General features: G+C 38.7%; 1 protein-coding gene across 1 annotated transcript in view; it reads left to right on the top strand.

The window, feature by feature from the left end:
* The window catches only part of SUCLG2 (succinate-CoA ligase GDP-forming subunit beta), a 374,531-nt gene extending 355,128 nt beyond the window's left edge, over positions 1-19,403 (top strand). The window contains exons 12-13 of the mRNA XM_058437145.1: positions 18,189-18,354; positions 19,275-19,403. Coding sequence (XP_058293128.1) covers positions 18,189-18,208 — 20 coding nt within the window. The 3' untranslated portion in view covers positions 18,209-18,354; positions 19,275-19,403. The remainder of the gene's footprint in view (positions 1-18,188; positions 18,355-19,274) is intronic.
* Positions 19,404-19,664: the final 261 nt, after the last annotated feature.

Here is a 19,664-nt window from a genome sequence, read left to right as displayed (position 1 = left end):
TCTCAACAATTGATAAAACAATTGTACAGAAAATCATCAAGGATATATCATCAATGCCATCAACCAACAGGATCTTATCAATGTATATAGAATGTTCCACCCAATTACAGCAGACTACACAATGTGTTCAAGCACTCACAGAACATAGACCCATAATCTGGGCCATAAAACAAGTCCCAACAAATTTAAAATAATTGAAATCATAGAAATGTGTTCTCAGACTAGAAATTAGTGTTAGGAAATTAGAAAAATCTCCAAGCTCTTGGAAACTATACAACATACAACATAATCAATCCATGGAATTAGAAAAGATGAAATGCCTCAAATGAATATTCTCCCGTCTTAGGAAACTAGAAAAATACGGGCAAGTTAAACTCAAAGCAAGTGGAAGAAAGGAAATATTAACTATAAGCCAGAAATTAATGAGATTAAAAAAATAGATAAAATCGATGAAACAAATAAAATGTCCCCAGTAGGTGAATGGTTGAACAAAGTGCTGTACATCCATATCATGGAATACCACCCAGCAATAAAAAGGTGTGAAGTATTGATAAATGCAACACCTTGGATAAAACTCAAGGATGTTATGCTGAGTGATAAGCGCCCTTCTTGATAGGTCATGTATTGTATGATTCCATTTATATAAGATCCAGAAAATGACAAAATTGTTATGATGGAGAACAGATTATTGTTTTCCAGGTGTCAGGGGTGGTGAGAGCTGTGACTAAGTGTGACTATAAGGAAGTGGCACAGGGAGGTCTATTTGGCAGTGGTTTCACAAATCCACACGAGATAAAATGGCATAGAACTATACGCACACCTTTTACCAGTGTCAATTTTCTTATCTTTATATTATAATATAATTATGTAAACTGGGTGGGGAGAGCTCTCTGCACTATCTTTATAACTTCCTGTGACTACACTTATTTGATTGCTGGATAAATTTCTTTTCTATCCTTCTGGGACCATGGCATATTTATTATTTATAAATGCCCACTTATGAATACTTTCATTTGAATACTTATTCAAAATCAGAAAAAGCGTCCGAAAGACTGTTTTAAGGTTCTCGTTTATCCGTATTTCACCTTTGTGACTTTGGAAAGTAAATTAACCCCTTTGCGGCTTTCAACTCTATTTAAAGGAGTTGCATTTGGTCTACTTTGTGTCCTCTAATTTGTTAGGTGAGAATCTAAGAACACCTAGTCTGCTTATGCCCACAGGATGCTTGAAAAATCAAGTGATATATCTTATCATCTTATCATGATTTGCAGATAGTAAGTGATCCATAGCTACTTGCTAGATTTAATAGGGTTGGATCATAAAGGTTGTGTGTAAATTAAGAGATGTACATTATAGGGCATTATTATGGCCGAGTTTGTAGTGTGTAATGCATCCAGACTGTCTTTTTAGAACAGTTAGATTAAAAATGCTGCCCTTGTGAAACATCGAGACCATGAGCGAATTTTGCATATAGGGGATGGTCTGTGTAGTCCAAATGACTCCCAATAACCAGAATATCTATGGTGGATGTATTTGATGCCAAGATCTACCTTACTAGGAAAGCTCACTTATCTCCCAGCTGCTATGAGTTTTGCTGCTAGTAGCTGATATTTATCTTGTTCACTAGAGAATTCTCAGCAAAGAAGGTTTTTCTTATCTAGAAGGTTATTCCCAGAGCTGGGAGTTGCCCACAACCAATGCCAAACACAGGGATCAAAAGGCCAACCCCTTTGCTTCAAAGTGGGACAACTCTGTGCTGCAATTTATGCTTCAGAGCTTTTCTTGAGATCCAGCTTAATGGTGGTTCCAGCTGAGCCCACATCCTTGCTTGGTGCAATTCTGCCCCACTTCCTGGCTCCCTTTATCAAAAACATCCCCTCAATCACTTTCACTTGAATTCCTGTCTTAGGATCTACTCAATTCAGATTCCCACAGGCGCCAGTGAAGTGGATTGAGATTTGAGGATGGATTCAGTATGATCATGAATGGCATTAGTACCCTTACAAAAGGGACTGCAGAGAGAATTAACTAAGACAGTGGGCATGTGTTTGCATGTCTGCATGGGTATGTGTGCACATGTGTCTCTGTGCATGTATGTGTGCATATGCGGTTACAATAAGACTGTAGCATTTTGCTTTTTCTCTCTTAGCAGCTGCTGAAAGCCTTTGGCCAGGAGTTCTAATCTCCTTTAAGTGTCTATCATGCAAGTTCCACCCTGAGAAGTGTTAGGAGAGCCGATTCCTAATAACACGAATCTTGCTACTTCCCCGGAAGGACTCTAGCATCAAGTGGAGATTTGCTCTTTAAGTAAAAGGATTTTCCCCCCTAATATTTAAAAGATGGTACTTTTGTGACTCCCTTGCAGAAGGCCTTCTCTGATTGCGTGGTCCTGTAGCTTTCTGTCTCTCTTCACCAGATCTTTGTGTCTGTAGTGTTTTTTGTTTGTTTGTTTGCCTGAGCTAAAGACATAGGCTGACTTTTTATCACTTTCCTTTGGAGGGACAATTAGTAAGGATCTTTCTGATTTTAAAAACATAAACTTGCTGATTCCCACCTCCCCCGTTTCCTATAAGAGCCACGAGTTTTGTAGTATTACTGTCTTAACCCCAGTACATTAGCTATAGTAAACTGTGTGCACATGCAGATATGCATATGGACCCACAAATTCATGGACCTCACGTGTGTTCCTGTATAACTGTGTCCACTCAGCTAGGGACTTACACCAGTGGGTAAGCTATAGAGGCAATGCCTCTGTGCCTGACTTTCCAGACTATTTTACATCTGAGTTGGTCAGAATCCCTTCAATGTGGGATAGGCAATGTTTTCTAGAGGGATGAGCCCTTCTGCCCAATGAGGTCAGAATCTCCCTAGTGCCTAACCTTAAATGGGTTGACTAATTTATTTGACTGGACGAATTACATTTGACAGTGCCTGTCCCTCGTATATGAAAATGAATATTATACTAACATTTTAGCCATGTTTATGAAAATTGCCTTTAAATTATCCCTAATTGCAGAGAACAATGTACTCAAAACAATTGGAGTTAGATATATGTCTTCAAAATCAACTTTTCATATTATTTTTACCATTTTTTCTTAAAATTTACATACAACTTTTTATACTTCTTAATACGTTTATATTTGCTACATTTTAATGTTTTAAATTATATGGAATAAAATTTATACCTTTGACAATTACATCAGTTCAGTAAGTACAATTGTAGTTTGTTCATTAACTACTTTTTACTTGCTTTCTGAATTTTCTTTGGGCAATAAATAATAATAAGGAAACAGTACTTAAAATACAAGAACATTGTAAAATATTTTGTCCACTCAAAACATACATGTGTCCATGACATCTTTTATTTTTCTTACATATTTTTATAACACAGTTTCTTCAGCTCTCTTTTTGTACCTTGATTTACAAAGGATTTAATAATGTCAGCCAAGAAGTTTTTTACTTCTTTACAAGCCTGCTACACTTGTTCTGTACAGTGAATAGACCCAAGTGGAAATAACCAGAGTACATGTGCTTTGGCAATAAATGCAGCACTTGGGGATGCGTTAACAACTTTAGTATCTTTGTTACTTAAGTGGCCCAAAAGAGATAGCACAGCTTTCAGGAGGGTATAGCTCACTTCCAGAAAAAAAATCTGGCTCACTCGCTCACAAATAAAATAGACACTTTTTTTTTTTTTTTTTGAGATGGAGTCTAGCTCTTGTTGCCCAGGCTGGAGTGCAGTGGCATGATCTCAGCTCACTGCAACCTCCATCTCCCGGGTTCAAGCGATTCTCTTGCCTCAGCCTCCCAAGTACATGGAACTACAGATACCTGCCACCACACTCGGCTAATTTTTGTACTTTTAGTAGAGACAGGGTTTTGCCACATTGGCCAGGCTGGTCTCAAACTCCTCACCTCCAGCGATCCACCTGCCTCGGCCTCCCAAAGTGCTGAAATTACAAGTGTGAGCCACCACGCCCAGCCAAAATAGATACTTTAAGCAAGCTTTATGATTGCAATATATGAGACTATTCATTCCTCCCCCCTTTCTCCCTGTGAAAAGTATGTATAATTGCACATTTAATATTTGAGTGGGGGAAATCTATGATTCCAGAACATAAAAGCAAATCAAGGACAGGCAGTTTCCTTCCTCTGGAATTTATCTTCATTTCTACATTTTAGCAGCCTCTCCCTATGAAAGTGCTATTGTAATATGTTCATGTATTCATTCAGCCAATTTTGATGGAGGACTTGTAGATATGTAGGTGTGATAACAACCAAGACACACAGTGTGTCTGCCTTAATTGTCATAGGAAGATGGACAAATAAAGAGGTTTACACCCAAAGTAATTACAGATTTTGGTAAGCACAACAAAGGCAATTCCTGAGTAGGGCAAGATTACTCTAGACACTACAACCAAGAAGAGAGGCTATTTTAGCTGAGATATGAGGAAGGAGCAGGGTGAGGAATGACCCAGGCAGAGGAAATTGTATGCCTGGAAGTAGCAAAGAAAATGAGGATGGCTGAAGATTATGGCTATGGTGTTGTTGGCTCCATAGGAGATGACGTGAGACACAGAAGAAGAGGCTAGATCTTAAGGATCTGAGTTTAGTGCATTTGGATTTACTCTAAATGCAAGGGGAAGCCATTGAAAGTTTTAAGCTAGATCAATATAATCTGATTATTTGTGTGCTTTGTGGAAGATGGATTAGAGGAGGCCAAGGATGGAGAGATAACAACAACAACAAAACCAACTTTTAGAAGACTAGGCAATCAGAAATGATAGTCTGAGCCAGGCTGGAGCCAAAAAGAAGAGACAAATCTGTGATATGAGTGGGAAGAGAAAATTGATAGAAGTTGTTGATGGCTTGGAAGTGGAAGAAAAGATAAAAGAAAGGAAGCAATGATGACCTCGCTTTCTGGCTTAGGCATTCAAGTGGATCTTGGTGCCTTTTACTAATATGGGCCAGACTGCTTTTATATTTCATATCTACATGAGGAATATGACAGCTGCTCTTACTTACTAGTGTGTCAAGTGGTGTTGAAACGTACATGAGGCCTTTGCCTTTTATCTCATGCTTAGCCACTTTCTATTGCATTGTAAGTGTAGATTACTGCTGTTACATGATCCATTACCTGGATACTGTTGATATCAGCCATTGTTTTTAAAAATGAGGGGGCAAAAAACCTCTTAAAAGTAATTTCGTTCATCTATCCAGTAGATGTGACACTAACCTTTATCATGGAAAAATAAACACAAAAGTTGATATAAAGCTTTCTTTCAAGTGCTGATGGTAGCGTCCATAATTCACCCTGAAGAGCTGATACAATGATAGCAAGAGCCTTCCCAAATATATTCATAACAATATACAACTAAAGATTTCTGTTTTATACAGGTCAGTGGAGAATCATCACCACTGAATCAATGTATCTAACTTCTCGAATGTCTACATTTAAAAAGAATACATTCCCGCTGAGATGCCTATCAGCTTTTGCTGATTACGTTTCATAAAAGCAAATTCTCATAAGGTGAGCTTTTAAAAGGACCAATTTTCTGCTTCTCTTGACTATATAAGACGTTCAGGAATTAATGAAAAAAAGCAATGCCTGTCTGGTTTGTAAGCATTACAGTCTTATTTCTGCATAAATTCTCACAAGTCAACTCAGAAAACAGTTTAGGGTCAAAATCTCATCTAGTCACCTAGATTAAAAACTAATTTCTCTAACGTATATCCTGTATTGAAGCTTTTTCATGCAAATAAATAGTAAGGGCCTTATTCTCTCTTCCTTTATTAGTTGGGCATGTCATGAATTTGAACAGAACATTTTGTTCTGTACTCTAATTACATGCATTATCAGGAAAAATCTATGCCTTGCATACATATCATTAGAAGCAGCTCTGAGAGTGAGGTTCTATCACAGGGCTCGTCACGGCAGCTCATCATAATATTGACAGTTTAATCTTTTTTTTAATACAAGATTAAAAGTCGTGTGATGTCCTTTTCTTCATAGCTCGGACGGTGAATCTAACTGGGCTCAATCCATATCTAAGTACCGTCTGTATCGTGAAGATAGACTCCATTTTCACAAATGCGCTAGGTAATTACTGTTATGGATAAGATACTTCATTGATGAGAAAACCCGAGAAAACTGATTTTCTAAAAAATAATGTTTACTCACAACTAAGTGGGTGAACAAGAGAAATCAACGACATCCTTTCTCTTCAGAGGAAATGACAAACCAGGATTTTCACTCACTCACCTCCTCTGGTGGTTTGAAGTCATCGTTCTATTTGGTCATTTGGTTTATTGGCTGTTGAAATGTAATGGCTACCTTTGAAATGAAATGACTTTTCAAAGGCCTTTATTGAATCTCAGGATGTGTCAGTAAAGAGAGAGAGAGAGAGAAAAAAAAAGATGGAATTTGGACACAAAGAAAAACAGCTTTTGCTCAAAGACTATTTATTAAAATGATAGTACAAAGCACTTTGTCTGTGAGGTGGCAAGTTACAAATAAGAAATATGAGAACCTGTAGAGCTGTTGGAATTTAAATTATGTGGCAGCTTTCCATCAGAAATGCAACAGTAATTTAGAGTTAGGCTCTTCTGGCAGATTTATGTTTCAGTAAACAAACAAAAGGACTTCTCCACTACAGCGCCAGCTGCAGGAAAAGCATCACATGGATTGAAGGCAACGTTGGGGGATATCTGGCTTATTCCTCTCATTCAATATACATGCTTGTATTCATATTGAGGGCCAAATTAATATGAATGAGACTCAGCACATCCCATCAGAATGTATCAAAACACCACATGTTAGAATGGCTGTAGAGTGGGGTGTTGGGAAGAGAAAACATTTTTCAGTTCTCTGTAGTCCTGTGGGATTTCTAGTTTGATTTCTGGTTCATGTCATAGCTGTTATGTCACAATCGGATATTATTCCAACAAGTACCTACTACTGTGCAAATGAGGACATGCTTTGATCCTAAGTGCAAATGAATAAAGCAGATTTGAAAAAAGTGAGAATTTTGAAGAGTGGTGTTGAACCTTCGGGAAAGTGTCTTTTTTTTTTTATTGTACTTTAAGTTTTAGGGTACATGTGCACAATGTGCAGGTTTGTTACGTATGTATCCATGTGCTATGTTGGTGTGCCGCACCCATTAACTCGTCATTTAGCATTAGGACACCCCACAACTGTCCCCGGAGTGTGATGTTCCCCCTCCTGTGTCCATGTGTTCTCATTGTTCAATTCCCACCTATGAGTGAGAACATGCGGTGTTTGGTTTTTTGACCTTGCGATAGTTTACTGAGAATGATGATTTCCAGTTTCATCCATGTCCCTACAAAGGACATGAACTCATCATTTTTTACGGCGGCATAGTATTCCATGGTGTATATGTGCCACATTTTCTTAATCCAGTCTATCGTTGTTGGACATTTGGGTTGGTTTCAAGTCTTTGCTATTGGGAATAGTGCCACAATAAATATACATGTGCATGTGTCTTTATAGCAGCATGATTTATAGTCCTTTGGGTATATACCCAGTAATGGGATGGCTGGGTCAAATGGTATTTCTAGTTCTAGATCCCTGAGGAATTGCCACACTGTCTTCCACAATGGTTGAACTAGTTTACAGTCCCACCAACAGTGTAAAAGTGTTCCTATTTCTCCACATCCTCTCCAGAACCTGTTGTTTCCTGACTTTTTAATGATGGCCATTCTAACTGGTGTCAGATGGTATCTCATTGTGGTTTAGATTTGCATTTCTCTGATGGCCAGTGATGATGAGCATTTTTTCATGTGTTTTTTGGCTACATAAATGTCTTCTTTTGAGAAGTGTCTGTTCATGTCCTTCACCCACTTTTTGATGGGGTTGTTTATTTTTTTCTTGTAAATTTATTTGAGTTCATTGTAGATTCTGGATATTAGCCCTTTGTCAGGTGAGTAGGATGTGAAAATTTTCTCCCATTCTGTAGGTTTCCTGTTCACTCTGATGGTAGTTTCCTTTGCTGTGCAGAAGCTCTTTAGTTTAATTAGATCCCATTTGTCAATTTTGGCTTTTGTTGCCATTGCTTTTGGTGTTTTAGACATGAAGTCCTTGCCCATGCCTATGTCCTGAATGGTAATGCCTAGGTTTTCTTCTAGGGTTTTTATGATTTTAGGTCTAACATATAAGTTTTTAATCCATCTTGAATTAATTTTTATGTAAGGTGTAAGGAAGGGATCCAGTTTCAGCTTTCTACATGTAGCTAGCCAGTTTTCCCAGCACCATTTATTAAATAGGGAATCCGTTCCCCATTGCTTGTTTTTGTCAGGTTTATCAAATATCAGATAGTTGTAGATAAGTGGCGTTATTTCTGAGGGCTCTGTTCTGTTCTATTGATCTATATCTCTGTTTTGGTACCAGTACCATGCTGTTTTGTTTACTGTAGCCTTGTAGTATAGTTTGAAGTCAGGTAGCATGATGCCTCCAGCTTTGTTCTTTTGGGTTAGGTTTCACTTGGTGATGCGGGCTCTTTTTTGGTTCCATATGAACTTTAAAGTAGTTTTTTCCAATTCTGTGAAGAAAGTCATTGGTAGCTTGATGGGGATGGCATTGAATCTATAAATTACCTTGGGCAGTATGGCCATTTTCACGATATTGATTCTTCCAACCCATGAGCATGGAATGTTCTTCCATTTGTTTGTATCCTCTTTTATAGGATTAAGAAACTCACTCAAAACCGCTCAACTACATGGAAACTGAACAACCTGCTCCTGAATGACCACTGGGTACATAACAAAATGAAGGCAGAAATAAAGATGTTCTTTGAAGCCAACAAGAACAAAGACACAACATGCCAGAATCTCTGGGACACATTCAAAGCAGTGTGTAGGGGGAAATTTATAGCACTAAATGCCCACAAGAGAAAGCAGGAAAGATCCAAAATTGACACCCTAACATCACAATTAAAAGAACTAGAAAAGCAAGAGCAAACACATTCAAAAGCTATCAGAAGGCAATAAATAACTAAAATCAGAGTAGAACTGAAGGAAATAGAGACACAAAAAACCCTTCAAAAAATTAATGAATCCAGGAGCTGGTTTTTGGAACAGATCAACACAATTGATAGACCGCTAGCAAGACTAATAAAGGGAAAGCGTCTTTTGCATTTGGCAAGGAGCAAGAGACAGTTTCTCTGTTGTCTGACAGGGACTTCCCTCTCACCTTGGCTCCCCTGAGATTAGAGTGGGCCATATTGCTGCCCAATTTTTATCAACATTGAAATAGTCACTTTGAGAAACATGAGATTCCCTGGAAACTTTTCTTAGGCCCCCAGGCCTTTTCACCCAAAAGACTTAGAGGCAGAGGATACGGTTTGGGGGTCAGGCAATGAAAAGGTTGTCGATCCGGTTCTCCTTGCCTGGGTAAACCTAAATAACTGATGGTAATGGGTAACATCACCAGCCCTTGTTACAGTTGATAAAATTCAGCTGCTGGCTAAGGTTGCGTATCCTGGGGCTGGTTTTCAAAAGAGTCTCTTCTTTTTCCTGTTTTGTTACCCTAACACCGTGCTTCCAGGATTTACACCAAAGCGATTATTAAAGATGCTCACCGTCAGTCTCCACAGACTTCCTGTACTCTAACACAGATGAGGGCGTATATTGAATCCCATTCTAATAGATGCCTTTTGGGGTAAGGTCTGTAGGCTGTGTCTGGTTATTAATGATGTGTGCAATGGTCTTGAAGCCCAACTTTTAGAAAGTTGAATGCCAGAGACTAGCTCTGGGAAGAAGTGTGTTAAACAATGACCCCTTTCCTCTCTTGTCTCCCACTCTGGCATTCATCAGCCATAGTAATAGGGCTATGATAGAGACCACAGTGTTCTGTCATAAGTACCTCTCATATTGCAGGCATAAAGCAACTGAGTCATGATTGAATAATTATCAGACAGTAAGAATACTTTTCAGGAGAGGATGTTTCCTGATTTGTTCTAAATAGCAAATAGCTTCCCAACCTCAGAGAAGAGGTATTTTTATACTTTACATTGTAAAGTGTAAAAATATCTGAGGACATTAAGAAGAAATCAGAGGCTGGGCGTGGTGGCTCATGCCTGTAATCACAGCACTTTGGGAGGCCGAAGCAGGAGGATCACCCAAGGTCAGAAGTTTGAGACCAGCCTGACCAACATGGCGAAACCCCATCTCTACTAAAAATACAAAACTTAGCCAGGCATGATGGTGCATACCTGTAGTCCCAGCTACTCGGGAGGCCAAGGCAGGAGAATCGCTTGAACCTGGAAGGCAGAGGTTGCAATGAGCAGAGATCACGCCACTGCACTTCATCCTGGGCAACGGAGCGAGACTCGGTCTAAATAAATAAATAAATAAATAATAAAAAGATCAGACACACAAGTAGAGAGAATATGGGAAAGATTAAGATTCAACTGAGAGTTGTTCCTTAAAGGACTCAGATTTCCCTTTCTTATGAGTTGAAAATGTCTATTTAATTTAGGCATGATGACTACATAAGAGATAACAAATCACAAGGAATATTTGTAATGCAGTGACTGTGTAATTTATGAAAAATGACATCTAGGTTATACCCAAACAGTTGCTACTTTGGATATTTTGCATTTAATAGATCAGGCAAATTGTTCTTTATATGTATAAAAATAATGCATTTTGTGTAAATAATATACATAACATAAATAGATATTACATATTCTTTGTATACATATATACATGTATGCAAATACAAATAAATTGAATAAAATGTATACTTATATATAAAACATAAAAAGTACACATAAAGTGTCTTTATGTTTAAGTATACACCTATATTATTATATATATACATATTTAATGAAAGCATAGTGTTGGTTTTGCCTTTCCTTTTGCTAGTGCTATTCTTGTGACAAATATTGTTAAATGCAAACTTCTAAACCCTGGATAATATATGTGACCAATTGCTTCTCTTCATAAATGTAATTAAGCAAGAGAGTGAGTCAAAGATATGCTTCCAGCTTCTAGTTCATTTTTATAGACATTTGGTAATGATGAACTGAGCAATCAAGTGTCAGTATAAACTGATGTAACTTTTCATACCGTGAGCATAATTATAGCTCTGGTTAAAAGTGTTACTGCAACACAAGCTAAATTGATGGCAAGTATACTTTCAACTTGAAACATAGTCTCAATAGTGCTTATAATTGCAGGTTTTTTTAGCGGCGGATGGGGAGTTGTGAATTATTGTAAATACTCTCTGTTCAACAGCATCATGGAAAGAAGCCTTGACTTGTAATCCATCCTACTGAAGCCTAGGGCAGTGTATTTCCATCATTTGATTCCCACAGAGGCCTCGAAATGTTTCCATTGCTCAAGCACAAAACAGAGACATTTTACAAATTTAGTGCAAACTGGACAATCAAGATCCTACTCTCTTGGAGCCTATTTTCTATAAAGTACGTAAGTAAACAAGCAAAATAATTATTTTTTAAAAAGATTACACTTTACATTAAAAAAAATCATACCATTAAGTAATTGTGATAAGGACCAGGAAAGAAAGAAGAAGAGTCTTGTAATAAAAAAAAAGCTGGGGCCACCTCTGAGGAGATGACCTTCCAATGATACTGGAAGAGAAAAGCCAGCCTTGTGGACAGCCCTGGAAGAAGGCTAGAAGCGGGGATAGCAAATGCAAAGGCCCTGAGGCAGGAGAGAGTTTGGCTGTGATAGGTATTCCCCACAGGTTGGGAGCCTGGGACATAGTGAGTGAGGGAGGGCGCAGGATGAATGGACCTTTGGATATGAGGAAGAGCACAAAGACAGGAGAAATTGAAATGGAAATGGAGGGACTGCCCACATTAGCTGATTCTCTTTAATGTATGCTGTTAACCTGATTGCTTGATTGCCTTCTAACCCAATACTACTCCTGTTGCCTCTCGCAAAGAGAGAGGCAGAGGTCTTCTAGCCAATGTTTTAAACAAAGTTTCTTGCATTTCACACTCAAAAATTGTCAAACTGAACATATGAGTAGTCCCGCCATCCCATGATCATTGATGTAGACTTCACCAGAGAATAATGAGCTCGTCTTAGAAAAATCATCCCAACTTGTCTAATCACTCCACTTATCAAAAAGCTGGCTAAGATAAATTATATTTAGAGCAAATAATCTAAGGCACATGCTTGGCCTCCTCAGTATCCCCAGGTCAAATAAAACCGATAAATTACAAACTAGGTAACAAAACTACTTGGCACCCATTCTGCTGTAAGATGGCTCTTAATTCCTTAGCGCTTACAGAGGACATTATAAAACACAACTAATTCTGCTGCAAATGGCAGCAGAATTAGTATAAACTTATGATAAATCAGCACTCTAACAATAATTAAAGAAATACAAATTAAGAGTTAATAAAATATAAAAAGAGATTCAACCGTGCTTGTATTTAAAGATGCTTAAAACATTATTTAAATTATCTATCAGATTAGTAGGAATTTAAGATTTGATAATGTCTAATGCTGGCAAAAATGTGAAAATTGTGCTTTAAAATACTGTGGTGGATAGTGCACGTTGGCATGACATTTCAAAGCATATTTTGGCAATAGTTATCAAATGTTTAAACGGAAACATTCTTTGACCCATTAATTTTGCTGTTAAGAATTTAAGCTATGAAAAATCCCATGAAAGCATGGCAAGATGTCTATAAAGGCCTGGAAATCACAAGTTTAGACATTTACCTCCCTGCCTACCTGGCTACCTGCAGGCAAAGGCTGAACCTAATGTTTCAAGTACTTCCTCAGGCTTAGGAATTTATGGTTTCCTGAAAAAATATGAACATCTCGAGTTCTACGTGACACACGAAATCAACATCCCATTCACATTCAAGTTTTCTTCCTAACCAGTAATGGCTACTCATGGAGCTAAATATTGCATGATTCTTCTTTTACTTTGGTTTATTGACCAATCATCTATTAAAATTCACAAACAGGTCAGCCATGTGGCTCACACCTTTAATCCCAGCGCTTTGGGAGGCCAAGGCAGGAGGAGCACTTGACCCCAGGAGTATGAAACCAGCCTGCGCAACACAGTGGGACCCCATCTCCACAAAAATTTTAAAAATTAGTCTGTCCTGGTGGCATACACCTATAGTCCCAGCTATTTAAGAAGCCAAGGTGAGAGGATCACTTGAGCTCAGAAGTTTGAGGCTACGGTGAGCTGTCATCCTTCCACTGCACTCCAGCCTGGACAACAGAGCAAGATCTTGTGCCTCTTAAGAAAACTAAAATAAAAATTCACAAATGTGAGTCTTAGAAATGCCCCACCAACAGACAGATGCCCCTGTCTCTCATCTGTTTCACATTCAGGCTCTTTTCTAGGATTTCATTAACACAGGGTGCAGTAGACTTTGTTGATTATTTCTCTAGCAGCCATTTCTTTCTTCCTCCTCTATTGAAGTCTCAGTACCACCCTTCTTCCTACAACACCATGTGATGCCCCTGAAACTAGCTCTATTCCCAGCACCAAGAGTACATCCTGACTAGCCAAGTCTAGGAAAGCTTTTTCCTGTGATTGGTCCAGAAGCCTAATCAGTCATGTCTCCCAACCAGTTCAACTAGCGAAAGGCTTTTAGGGTTGGGGAGAAGTTCCACTCTTTTGCAATATCCTACTTCATACTGATAGATGTGCTGCAGACAAAAGGGAAGTTACGTAAGAACAAATCTTTCATAGACAAAAGCAATGGCAAGAGAAACCCAAAGAAAATGAGCCAGAGCCTTGATCACACTATGCCTGCAGCCCAAATTATATCTGGATTTCCAGTTATGAAAGGTATTTCTTATAGTTTGTGTCCATGTGAGTTAGGTATAGTGATACATGGAATATCATAAATCGTTATTAATGAAGATTTTTGTGTGCTCTGTGTTTTAGCAAGGGTTTGAATTCAAAGCAACATTCTACCTGGCTTAGGATCAAATCAAGAGTAATATAATTTTTGTAGTATAAAACCAATGGTCATTTGTCTAGTGCTAGAGAAATTGCAGTATTTCCAGTGGGAGATAGTGAAAAGAGAGTACTGGATGGGGAATATTTATAACTTTAAGAAAAGTGATGGAAAATCTTTTTAAAAATAAATTTTTTCAACTGAGTATTTTATGGAAAACATGCCACAATTCCACTCCATGTAAACACTGCAAATATCTCACGAAGGTTAAAAAAGGAAAAAATAGATGAAGACTACAGACATTTAAAATGCATGTTCTTCTTGAGAGTCTTCTTGAGAGTCTGTTCATATCCAATTAACTTGTACAATCCCACTCCATTATGATGCAATCCCAATATTTTTATTACATTTTGCTTATGGCTACTCCTCCAATCTACGGATTCCCTAGGCTACCCATTGAAGAATGGTAATTAATATTTCCTTATATTAAAAATATTTTGTGCATCTATACTAAGAAAATTATTTTTACTTCCTTATACCCTCTTCTACCACATGCCCACACATGTGCCCACTGATGCATGCTGGTTTACTGTTTCTCACCAATGAATTAGTAAGGTTAATTCATTAAATTTCCATATTGAGGAGGGCCTGTCAAGAACCTTCCAGATTTCCTTTCACCAGGTATTGCTTGACAGACTGCTCAAACTTCTGAATTAAAGATTAGCTCCAGCTGATAAAGTTTAGTTACACAAACATTGAGAAACAATGAGTTTTTATTACCCATGGAGAATAAATGCAGACAATTCAAACTCACTACCTAGGTTTTATGTATTATAATACAAAAGTTCTCGTATCTCAAGTTCAAACATAGAGTTTGATATGAATCCCAACAGAAAATAGACTATTCAGCCACAGTTATTCATAGCTGTTCCAGACTTTGGGCATGGGTTGTGTATCAGTCTTTGTTATGGAAATGAAACTGTGGTACTCAGTAGGTCACCCATGGTTTTCTTTTATGAACTGAAATTTGTTTCCCTGATTGGTGGGTTACGGCAGTTGGTGACAAAAGAGAATTTTGGGAGGCAGAAGTGCCTATTCGAAGACTGGGGAAAGGAAATTTTATAACTTGCAAAGGAAAATGCTACTGACATGTCAACAGATCTGTAATACAAGGAGTAAGATGTCTTCCCAACATGCCCTGCTAATTTTAGAGTTTGGTAGTCATTTGAGTTGGATGAGGGTAAATGGGTTGATAGACGTCCTGTGTTATATGTCTCAGGAATCAGAGTTGAGTTGATTTTTTTTTTAACTAAAATTTCTGCTTTTGTTAATTTTTGCTGCTTTTTCTGCTAAACGCCGGACAAGGGTTTACAAAAGCTGTTTGTAATCTTTCTGCTGCTTTCTTTCTGGTGCATTCTAGACTGATAATACCTTTCTTAGCGGCACTCAAAAAAATCTTATCCAACAGTTCAAATACTTGAACAAAACAGGAGTAGAAATTTACACGAAAAATAAGGTTTCATTGTTTCTTCTCGGGTGCGAGGATTATTTTTTTCTTGTAGCACCGAAAGTATCACCAGGATTATCTTAGGTATCTCCTCCTGTGGTCAATTTTTTTTCTTTCCTGGAGTTGCTTGAGTTGCTGTTTGAGATCACGAATTTGCTCAGCTGCATAAAACAATTGAGACATTTTGAGGGATGTAATGCAGCACTGATACATCAAAGATTGAATCATTCTCTCCACCTCTTTCCAACTTTTCTTTCCACCTGTTTGGTGTGGAGGTTTTCATCTTCATGATAGTCACCTCGTGATAACAAGATAGTTGTTTCATTTTTAGCTTTAGGTCTCATTTCCAGGTAAAGAGGTTCAAAAGCCCAAAGGGTCATGCAGTTGAGCCTGCCCCTTTTGAAAGCTTTTTTTGGAAGCTCAATCCAGTAATGCCTGCATGCATTTTATTTGCCAGGGTTACTGGGCCACCTCTAACTGCATAGGAGTCTGGCAAAGTAGGTAATTTTAGCTGGGAGCATTGTTGCCTACACAAAATCTGGATGTTGTTAGTAAGGACAAAGGGGAGAATGGGTTGGCTGGGCAATGAGCAATGTCTGCTATACTATCAAAATCCTGCTCTTAGCATTCAAATTGTTCAGTCTGGACGCAAGCCAAGTGGAATGCTCATGGACACATTTTTGATTATTTACTTTCCCTTCTGTATTTTAAGCACAGATCAACAGAGTGGATACTTCATACAGATTTTCCATGGCTGCCTTCATCTGCTCTGTGCCCTGTTTCTCTTGTAAAACATTTGCTGTTGGTTAGCAGAAAAGGCCTCCCCAACACTTAAGTCTGAAGATGGCATTGCCATCCCACTTTCTGGTAGGGCTGTACTGAGTTCCTTCTTCCAGAGAAGAAAGTGGGTTGTCATTAAGCCATCCATGCACTCATTTCTCTGGGACTTTTGGTAATATCTAGAGATCGTGAAGGGCCAGACTATAGTCTCAGCACTTTGGGAGGCAGAGGTGGGAAAATCACTTGGGGCCAGAAGTTGGAGACCAGCCTGGTCAACGTAGCGAGATCCTATGATAAGAAAAATTTGCCAGGTGTGGTGCCAAGTGCCTACAGTCCTAGCTACTCAGGAGGCTCAGGTGGGAGGATCGCTTGAGTCCAGGAATTGTAAGTGGAGGCTTCAGTGAGCCATGATTGCACCACTGCACTCCAGGCTGGGCAGCACAGCAAGACCCTGTTTCCAAAAAAAAAAGAAAAGAAAAAAGTAGTAAAGAAAAAGGCAAACTTAACTGAAGTGGACTTGTCTCCATCAGATACATTATCCACAAAGGAATGAGAGTAACAATTGAAAAATGTACCTGTCCCTATCAGGTGTTATGAGAGTTTTATATTTGCTGTTCCTTCTTATAGGATAAAACTTTAACTCCTTAGCATGTAACACAATGACATGTGTAAACTGGTACCTTCCTACTTTGCCACCAACAAATCCCCCGCCATGGGCTCTAGCCTCAAGTAGCATCCAGTTGCCTGCTTTCATTACCTGACGGGTACCCACCGTGGCTGTCGTGCTATTTTTTGCTACTCTCCCTTTGTTTTTGCTGCACCCTCTTTCTGGAGTGCCCCTCCCCCCACCCCACCAAACCTTGCCACTTTCTCGTCTAGTTACTTCTTACTCATTCTTTAAGTTATTGGTTCTCAACTGGGAGATTTTGCACCTTCTCCACAAGGGGACATTAAGGAATGTCTGGAGACATTTTTCGTTATTCTGGACTGAAGAGAGGATGCTATTGGCATCTAGTTGGGGTAGAGGCCAGGGATGCTGCTAAACACCCTACAATGCATAGGACAGCTCCCCCAGCAAAGAATTATCCAGCCTCCAAATGTCAATAGTGCTAAGGTTGAGAAATGCTGCTTTAAGTATTATCTTTCCCAGAAGAAAGTTTTCCTGAACTTCTCAAGACTCGTTCAGGTACCTCCCTTAATGTTGCGATAATACTATCAAGAACTTATGGAGAACTTTGTATCTTGGTGGTTAAAAGATTGTTTTTAACAATAAGGCTCATTTTGAATCCACTTCTACCACTGTGTGTCTTTTAACAAGTTACTGAGCCTGAATTTCCTCGTCTGCAAAAATTGATTTGTAATTCATGGGATTGTTGTGAGATTCATATCTAATTTATGGAACAATGCATGTTAAGTGCTTGGCACAGGGCTAGGCACTGAGCACAGAGTAGCTGCTACTGCTGCTGTTATTGTTGTTTTTATGTTTGTCATTATTTATTACACTCTATTTCTAAAATCAGGGGTGGATTTATCAAGATACCAGTGAGGCATGCACTTTTTAGCCCCTCATTTTTCTTGGGGCCCTTCTAATGCCCAGTACTTAATTCTGTATTCAAGATTTTATATTATTGTTTTAAAAACTCCACGCTTACCCATCACCATTGTATAAGCTCCAAGCTCAATGGAACTTAGACTTTTAGACTTGCCCCTTGCCAGGCTCTAACATAAAGTCTTGATATTTGGGGCACAGTAAATATCCAGTAATAGAAGTGAGCTAACCAGAACTGTAGCCTCTTTAGCAAATTACTAACCAGCCTGTAGATAAATGTACTTATTCGTTGTTGTCTGTTAAAAAAAAAAAAACTTTATTGCTTCAACTCCCATTGTTGCCTCTCTCCAGTGTTGTTGGTGTTTTCTAGAGGGCATTTTACCTATCATCCAGGAATCAATAGCATCCCTCTCCTTTTGTTCTCTCTTTGCAGTTGAGGATTCACCATTGTGAGGAGGACAATGAGGAAAGAAAGTGTATGCTGTTACTGATTACTCACCTAAGAGAATTCTGATGTAACTGCAACAGCAAAGTCCTGTTTCCATGGGGACTGTCTGGGTCTTGGAAATGTGTGTTAGCACAAACTTCAAGTTATTACGGTATTTGCTTTACAGTTATCTAATTTGCATAGTTTCTCCCTCCCTACTCCCAGCAGGCTCCAATCTTAGCCCTGTGTTTCCGGGAATAGCTGTGTATGTGTATGTGTGTGTGTCTGTGAGTGGCTTCCAGTGTCAAGGTTGAAATGACAAAAAAAAAAAAAAGAGCTGGACAGGTCACTAAGGAAAAACCCATGATGGTGGGATAATGCTGAAGTCCAAGTTAGCATTGACAATTACATGAGATATTGCAATTCAGACCACAGAGAAGTCCAGTGACAGACACTTAATGAAAATAGAAAGATAATAATAGAAAAAGGATTGCAAGAAAATTAAACTCTTGGGCTAGCAAGACTCCAATAAGGATGAGAAATAATAATACAAATATCAAACTTGTCCCACTGTGTAGCTGATTGTGCAAAAAGGATTTCTTGTGGCTTTTCTTCTGTTCGATTTGATCTCTTCTCATTATTTGATAGCATACATCCTCTAAAGTAGAAATCACACAGGTCCTCTTTGAGAAACCATAGGCACAATCTCCTCCTTGACCAATTTCCACCAGCAACTGCATATTCTGATTAGAGTGGAGGCTGGGGAGGGAAGAGCCACATTTAATTATTGTGACCTGAGAAAAAGTATAGGATGTTTCACCATGGGAAAACCTCTGGTCTGCTTGCCTCTGAGCCTCAGTTTCTTCATTAGTAAAATGAAGTTAACTTTATTCACCCATGAAATTGTTGCAGTGCATACCTGAGGTAAAGCATGGGAGGTGTCTGTCTCAGGCACTCTTTATTCTCAGGCACTCTTTTTCATGGGATTATTGTTTTAATAAACCAGAAGGACCTGCCAGTGGCTCCCAGGCTGATGTCTCCAGCCCCAACCTCTTTACTAGTCTCTAGACTCACACGTTCTATGTCTCCTAGGACAGTTCCACTTGACTCTCTCCAAGGCACCTCCAATGCACACAAACAGGATGAAGTCATCATCTTTCCTCCCAGATCTGGTCCTTCTCTAACCTCTGGCTCAAGAATGGCAGCTCTATTTATTTGAACAAACCAGAAACCTAAACATCAATTTCTAATCTTCAGTGACTTCATTCTACTTAAAATAGACTTAAAACGTTTTGAATTTAGTCCCAGATCTCCTTTTATATAAAAGAAACGCAGAGATTATTTTTATGGAATCCAGGTTCTTCAATAAAGTGCTTTATGTCTGAACCCGTTTAGCACCTGGAGTTAACAAATAAATACTATTCCCTGAACTGCTCACCTACAGGGAAGGAATCAGTGCATAGGCAAGGAGTCCTATGAAAA

This window comes from Hylobates moloch, unplaced genomic scaffold (assembly GCF_009828535.3).
Source record: "Hylobates moloch isolate HMO894 unplaced genomic scaffold, HMol_V3 SCAFFOLD_4, whole genome shotgun sequence".
NCBI lineage: Eukaryota > Metazoa > Chordata > Mammalia > Primates > Hylobatidae > Hylobates > Hylobates moloch.
This window is presented reverse-complemented; position numbering and strand designations above follow the sequence as displayed.